Source organism: Carassius auratus, chromosome 2 (assembly GCF_003368295.1).
Source record: "Carassius auratus strain Wakin chromosome 2, ASM336829v1, whole genome shotgun sequence".
Lineage (NCBI taxonomy): Eukaryota > Metazoa > Chordata > Actinopteri > Cypriniformes > Cyprinidae > Carassius > Carassius auratus.
The window spans coordinates 26,869,952-26,878,144 of NC_039244.1; the positions used below are offsets into that span (position 1 = coordinate 26,869,952).

General features: G+C 42.3%; 1 protein-coding gene across 1 annotated transcript; it reads right to left on the bottom strand.

The window, feature by feature from the left end:
• Positions 1–6,329: 6,329 nt before the first annotated feature.
• On the bottom strand, positions 6,330–7,968 carry LOC113038725 (5-beta-cholestane-3-alpha,7-alpha-diol 12-alpha-hydroxylase-like). Its single transcript, XM_026196358.1, has one exon. The coding sequence runs from the start codon at positions 7,950–7,952 to the stop codon at positions 6,420–6,422; it is 1,533 nt and encodes a 510-aa protein (XP_026052143.1). The 5' UTR covers positions 7,953–7,968; the 3' UTR covers positions 6,330–6,419.
• Between the last annotated feature and the right edge of the window lie 225 nt (positions 7,969–8,193).

The window sequence follows — 8,193 nt, forward strand, 5'->3', positions numbered from 1 at the left end:
GATACACAAATGCGCACAAAATTCACAAATGCACACACAAAATTTAAAAAGCACAGAAGATTCACAAATGCATACAAAATTCAGAAATGCACACAAAATTCAGAAATACACACACAATTCAGAAATGCAAACAACATTTACAAATGCACTCAAGATTCACAAATGCACAGGACAAGATTCACAAATGTATTTCTGTTGAACACACACATATATCTTGATTTACAAAACTGCTTGCGGTCTGTGAACTTCACTGCATTTGTGTGTGAATTTTGAGACTCCCCTGACTTGGCTCGACACACAAATGCATTTTTTTAAACAGGGAATGATCTGCAACCAATCAGATATCTCCCTTGTTTTAGCCAATCACAAGAATGCACCCCACGTGGGGGATTGTTTACTTATAAGCCAATCAGCGAACGACTCACTTTCCTCAAGCAGCGAACGACTCACTTTCCTCAGCAAACGACTCACTTACCTCAAGCAGCTGGCGACTCATTTTGCACAGCCGGACACCCACTTTGCGCAGCAGGAGAGTCACTTTCCGCAGCCGGAGAGTCACTTTTCTCTCGCAGCGAATGACTCACTTTCCTCATCGAATGATTCACTTTCCTCACGAGTCACGCAGCGAACGACTCACGTTCCTCAGCGAACGATTCACTTTCCTCACGAGTCACGCAGCGAACGACTCACTTTCCTCAGCGAACGACTCACTTTCCTCACGCAGCGAAGTTGAGCGAACGATTCACTTTCCTCACGCAGTGATCAACTCACTTTCCTCAGCGAACGACTCACTTTCCTCATCGAACGATTCACTTTCCTCACGAGTCACGCAGCGAACGACTCACTTTCCTCAGCGAACGACTCACTTTCCTCACGCAGCGAAGTTGAGCGAACGATTCACTTTCCTCACGCAGTGATCAACTCACTTTCCTCAGCGAACGACTCACTTTCCTCATCGAACGATTCACTTTCCTCACGAGTCACGCAGCGAACGACTCACTTTCCTCACGCAGCTAAGTTGAGCGAACGATTATGTCCAGAGTCAGGTCGGGTCCCCGCCGACTGTCCAGAGTCAGGTTGGGTCCCCGCCGACTGTCCAGTGTCAGGTCGGGTCCCCGCCGACTGTCCAAAGTCAGGTCGGGTCCCTGTCGACTGTCCAGAGTCAGGTCGGGTCCCCATCGACTGTCCAGAGTCAGGTCGGGTCCCCGTCGACTGTCCAGAGTCAGGTCGGGTCCCTGTCGACTGTCCAGAGTCAGGTCAGGTCCCCGTTGATCAGGTCCCTGTTGATTTCCCAGACTCTAGTCCAGTCACTGCTGACCATCCAGAGTCAGGTCAAGTCACCACTAACACCCAAGAGTCAAGTGAAACAACAGTTAAACTTCATGAGTCAAGTCACAGTTGATCTTCATGAGCCAAGTGAAGTTACCAATGATCTTCATGAGCCAAGTCAAGTCACAGTGGATCTTTATGAAATAAGTCAAGTCACAGTTGATCTTTATGAACTAAGTCAAGTCACAGTTGATCTTTATGAACTAAGTTGAGTCACCACGGGTCTACCAGATATTCGTCACATCTCAGCCAAACCCCCAGAGACTAGTCAAGTCTCAGCCGAACCCCCAGAGCCTCGTCACATCTCAGCCGAACTTCCAGAGCTCTCGTCCTATCCTGTCATGGCCACGGAGGTCCTCCATGAACTCACTTCCTGCCCTGTCATAGCCATGGAGGCCAGCTACTATCTCATCACGGCCACGGAAGCCACTATTAACCTGTTTATGATCCCTGTTTCAGTCCCACCTGACCAGACTTGCTTTCCTGTGCCATCGACTCCACTGGGGTGGTCCTCTGCTCTGACCTGGTGGGCTTCAGTCCCATCTTTTCAGCTACGGTGGTCATTTTCTCTGCCCTGGTGGGCTTCTGTCCAGTCTTCTCGGCTGTGGTGGTCCTCTACTTTGCCCTGGTTGGCTTCAGTCTCATCTGCTCAGCTGAGGTGGTCCTCTGCTCCGTCCTGGTGGGCTCCTGTCCTATCTTCTCAGCTGTGGTGGTCCTCTGCTCCGCCCTGGTGGGCTCCAGCTCCACCTGCTCCATTCTGGTGGGCTTCCAGGCCACCTGCTCTGCCATGGCGGGCCCCTGTTCCCGAGTTAAGCCCAGGGCGGGCCCCTGTTCCCGAGTTAAACCCACGGCGGGTCCCTGTTCCTGAGTTAAACTCTGTTCCCAAGTTAAGCCCATGGCGGGCCCTTTTTCCCATGTCAGGCCCAGGAAGGGCCCCGTTTTCCGATGTCAGGTCCAGGAAAGGCTCTTGATCTCCATGTTAGGCCCAGTAAGGGGTCCAGTTCTACCTGCTCTGCCCCGGTCCCCGGCCCCTGCACTTCCACATGTCACGATCATTAGTTGGAGTGCCCATGATATTCAGTAGAGGGCACTCCACTCAGGACTCATTCAAGAACTCCATTTCCCATCCTGCATCATTCCTGGTACTGACTGCACACAAACACCTGCATCTGCACTCACACCTGCACCTCATTTCAGCTAATACACACACACATACAAGCAGCACACTCACTCCACCAGTTTGCAAAGTCTTGTTTAGCCTGTGTAACATTTCCGAGCGTTTCTCCCTGTGTTTGTCATTCCCGTGTTTGATCTTTGGACTGTGTACTCCGACTCTGATTCTCTGCTGCCTGCCCCGATCTCTGCTTGTTTCTGGTTTTGACGCTGTTTTTCCCTGACACACCTGACGCAATTCCTGATTTCTGCCTGTTTGACCGTTCTTAAATAAAGTGCTGCATTTGTCTCTGACTCATCATTAAAACAACAAGGAAAAAAGGACAATCTCAACTTCTGTTTCATGCCGACTTGAAGGCTAATAAAGGGTGTGTCAGTCCAAAATTTAGGACTCTTACATTTTAGCTCTAAGAATATTTCACAAATCATTTTAGCACTAAAATTAGCTCTTAAATGTGTGAAACATTAAAAGTAGTGAAGAGGACTCCGAAGTTACCAAAACCAAATCTGAATTATTCTAAAATGGCTGTTGCCAACAATCTACCTCGGACTATAAACACTTTAGAAACACGTGATGATAATGAGCTTTTAAAAAGGTACTGGCTTTGGTTTGGAGGTTATCTCCACTCCAAATGTTTTATTGTATCGTATAGCTGTTTTCTTTTTGTTTGCATGTCTTACTATCAGCCATGATTATTGTACTCTGCTAATTAAAAGGCTTACGAATATTACCAAAATTTTATTAGTCGCAGAAAAAAATAAAAAATTCCACATGAATTGGAAAAATCACGCAGTCCGTGATGGACAAGTTAAAGAGTGGTCTATGTGGATATATAGTACATCGTGCAGGACATCAATATGCTCACCTAACATTCATTGACCTCAAATATGGCTTATCACCTGAAATATGTATGTAGTAGCAACTTACATGGCAGAAAAATATAATGTTAGTTTAGAAAAAAGTGCGCAGTTCACGTGTTTGTGCGGAGTGTGGAAGCTGAACAGTAGTGCGCTTGGGCTACTGCAGGACTGTTGGAGGCGCCAGTGTGATCATTTGATCTTAAAATACTAAATTTTTGGTCATACAGATAAGAGTAATGCATCTTTTGCATCTGAAAAGACTCTATGTTTACTTGTGTGCACTCAGAATAACAACAAAAGCAAACAGAATGCGCTTTCTACCGTCTCAGACTCTGAACTTGAGCGTGTTACTTCGAAACTCATAAAAAAGACATAAAAAATATCTATATAGAGTTCAACTTTTAATTCAATCAATTCAAATGGAAACAAATATTCTCAGATGATGAAATCCAAATGAAACACGCTTGAGCGTTTATACAGTATTAGGCTATGCAGGCAATTAAAGGCTCATTATTATGATTTATATGGTTTATTAATAAAAGTGCAACTAATAGTAAACTAATGCTTAAATGACTACTAGTCGACCAGGAAAAAATAATAATAATTTAGTTGAGGGAAGCCCCAATGCGTATTGACTAATTGTTTATGAGAAGCATAAGAGGCTGACAATTAGCTGAATATGTAGCCTACTTGTTTAGTGATACTTAGCCTGCATTTTAAAATCTTAATTTGAATGTGGTAACAAAATATTGCTCTATAATATTTCTATGAATTCAGCCAATCATTGTGTGGATAGTAAGTATGCTGACATCATCAATAGCAATGAGTTTAGCCCCGCCCTTACTTCTCTATGTTCCTTAGTAAAAGTTTGTCTCAGCAGCTTTGTAAATAGGTTTTAAGAGAAAGATTTTAAGATAAAATGATCACTGCATTGCCACATTAAGAAAACAATAAGGCCCATCTTTCTTTGGCCTTTCACCAGAAAAAGTACACTACTGTACCATAACTAACCATTATAACTGATCTGTGTAACATGAAACCCATATTGGATTTATTTATTTGATTACCAGGGAACTTCCTGGCTACATAAATGGACCAAACACTCATTCCTTCCCATTTAAGAGATGCTTCATGCCTTCTAAATAAAAGATCTTATAATATCTTCCACTCCCTTAAAAGGCAGAATGTACATGCTGTCAGAAAATATACACTAGCAAGGTGAAGTGAATCCAGCACAGCTTTATTTTAAGCAGAAAATAAACAGATAAGTAGAAGTGCACATCTTGATTATGATAAGGAATTTAGATATAAACGGTCTCTTGTCTTACAGGAATGATGGCAATGAAAACTGGACAGTGCACACCATAGCCGTAGGAACAACAGGTAAATATCTTCAGGAACAATCAAGAACACTATGAACCAGCATCAAAAACACTATGAACCAACATCAGAAACCACAGAATACTGCTATAGAATCTTTCCTCAGTTAAGGCCAGTCAAGGGCTGCACCCGAAAACTGAAAAATGCTGTCTTGGGAGGACACATTCCAAGGTAGGAAGGCATCAAGGAACGACCGAATTGAGTGTTAGCTTCAGTTCATGTCTCCTGAGATGCCTTCATCTGGCCGATTTTTGAAGGCAGCATAGATGTGTCATTCGCTGCCTTTGATATCCCACAATCCTGTGCGTTCCATTCTGTGTCAATTAAGCCAAAGAATATGGCGTCTGAAAGTTGTGGTCGGTGGTTGGTTTGTGTGTAAATGTATGTTTCTGATCAACGTTTTCCACTTTTTATGTCATTTCTAGCGAGAAATTAATATTGCAGTAATTAAATATCCACTTAGTTATCACCAAAGCCCTCTATATTTTGCTGTAGATCATTAAACCATTACTCTGCCTCAGAAGCCTTTCCAAAATAAGTTTCATGAGGTGCCTTCATGCAAAAACACTGCCTGCAAAGTCATTGCCTGATACAACAGCGAGGACTTTCGGACTTTTCAGGTATTTAAAATAAAGTCAGGTTCTGTATAGAGACATCCCTCTTTTGTCACTTTATCACTGTTGTTTACCTGGGAATTAAACCATTTTTTTTTATTAATTAATTTATTTTATTAATTTATTTTGTTTGGAGGGCAATTCACAAAAATATTCTAATTTAAATAGGATTGGAAATCCAACAGAGTTTGACACTTCACACAAATATGAAAATTCTGTCATCCCCCTCATGTCATTACAAACATTTTCTGGCATTCAATTGAACAAGTTGTATTAGTTAAACTTAAATTAGTTTTTTCGGTTGACCATTTTGAAATATTAGAAACCAATACATTTTCTGCTGGAGAAAATAAATGTATAACTGTAAAATCTTAAAATCAGCATGCTCTAAAAAAATATTGGTCCATGTGACAAGTCCCAATCTGTCCTATATTTCTGATATATTGTGCAGTAAATGAAGTGGATAGAACCAATGTTTTATTTTGCCACCATATTCAGCTTTTTCCAGGCATTCAGAATGAACTTTTATGTTAAAAAGTTCTTTTGAGCAAAAGTCAAGACAATAAATTTGACAGTATATGAGTCATTTTTCAGACTGAACTTTTATGTTAAAGAGTTCTTTTGAGCACAAGTCAAGACAATATATATATATATATATATATATATATATATATATATATATATATATATATATATATATATATATATATATATATATATATGCACTTAAGCAATCGAAACAATGTGTTGATATTTTTAAACATACAGATTTATTGTGCACATATATCTTAGCACATATATGTACAAATATCTTGTTCCTGCTGTATGACTTCTGTTCTTTGCATAGATACAGTCTTTGGGCAACACAGAGTAAATGCAAGCTCACTGAACTGTTGAGACATTCATGGTTGTGAGTTAAGCAAAAAAAAAAAAAAAAAAAAAAATTCACTCCAGTAAAATTTTGGACACAGCGGATATTGTAGATACAATTTATTGCCTAATAATATGTATTGTTGAAGCTTCAGTGTATGAGATCATGGAATAACATTAACAGGACACATTTTAAAATCTAAGTCTGTATCTAAATTGGACATCTTTATTTGGCTGCATGGAGCCAAAGCCCCAGCGTCTGATATCAATACCTGGAATCTCTTCATTCGGATTGCTCAACTCAAAGTCAAAGTAGGACAACATGAGAAAGACAAACTGCTTCAGCTCATTTGTGGCAAAGAATCTTCCTGGACACATAGTGGTTCCTGCTCCCCAAGGCATGTTGTAGTACTTGAGTTTCTTTCCACCCTTGTAGAAATCAGTCTTTTTGCTTCCATCTGGTGTGAGAAAACGGTCGTACTTGAAGGTGTAGGGATCTGGGTAAACTTCTGGGTCTACCTGAACAGCTGTGTAGGGAAAAACCGCCACTCTGTCACCCTTACGGATCTTGTATTCTTGTCCGCTGGCCATGTTGATGTTCATATCCTGCAAAACAGCTCTCGTAAGGACCGGGGCAGCTGTCAGACGGAGGGTCTCCTCGACTGCGCTGTCTAGGATGGGAGTTTTAAGAAGCATATCCCTAGTCAGGTCAATCAGCGGCCCGTCTCGTTTCACCTCCTGTCCCGTTTCTTTGAGAATCTCCTCGACTTCTTTCTTAACGGCGTTCATTGCGTCAGGGTGCTTCATCAGATACAAGAGCAGCCAGAACGCAGCAGGACCCGTGTTTCCCTGAGAGGCCCACAGAAGCAGAAACATGTATCGATCCTGCATGAACTCCTGCATGCCGTGTTCGTCTCTCATCTGTTGCTGCTCACTGACCCAGCCGCTGATGTTGTCTCTGGATCTCATCTTCTCTACTGAAAGCGTGCTCCAGAACAGCCTTTTCAAACGCTCGGCCTCCATCTTCTCGCTGGGTCCCAGGACACCATAAGCCAGATTCGGGAATAACTGATCATATTTTCTGAATTCCTTGAAAAGTTCGTTCGAATGCTGCCGGTCGATTTCCTTTGCTTTGTCCAAAGTTCCAGTACTTGTGTCTGACTCATTCCCAAACAGAGCCAAATACCCAGCGCGAAACACAATATTGTAGCTGTATGCAAAGAGTCCAGTTTCTTGCCATTTCTGGTCATCTCCAGATCCAACACTGTGGAGCATCAAATTCTGAAGATTGTACATCATGGCCTGAGTCATGACGACCAGACCATCTCCCATGAGATGTCTGGTACTTGATGCCTGGAGAAACTTGTGGTCACTTTCTATAGAATGACAACCAAATACTCTCGCAACCAGTTGTTCTGCAAATTTAGTAAAGTCCAGCTTTGTTCTGGCCTCTTTGACCACAGAGCCAAAGGAGAATGGATCTGTGATAAAATGGAAATAAAAGCCTCCCAGCTGCACTGTGAAAATATCTCCATGTTTTTCCTTCATTCTTTGCAGGAATTTGGCCGTGTCCTTTCTGAATTCCAGCACATGACCAAGCCATGGAATAGGGCCCTTATCTAGAGGGGGTTCTCCGGCTCGTCTGCGGCGAAATGACCCCAGAAGGTAGAGCGCACCTATGACAGAGATGAATAGAGCAAGCAGGATCTGGAAGAGGTTGTCCATGTTCCTTTTTCGGTGATCTCTTGGTTGAACTCTGCTCTGTTCATCATTCCTCTTTCTTGACAGCTGTTTATGCCCAACCCCTGCTTTCATCATGTGACTTCATCCAGTACAGGAAATGACTGTCAGGGACTCTCAAGGTTCTTTACTATATTGTTTTTGTGTCTGCACTTACTCTCTTTGTAAATAAGACCTTTTTATTAATTTTGTGTGTGTGTGTGCTCTATTTTACAACATCAGTTGA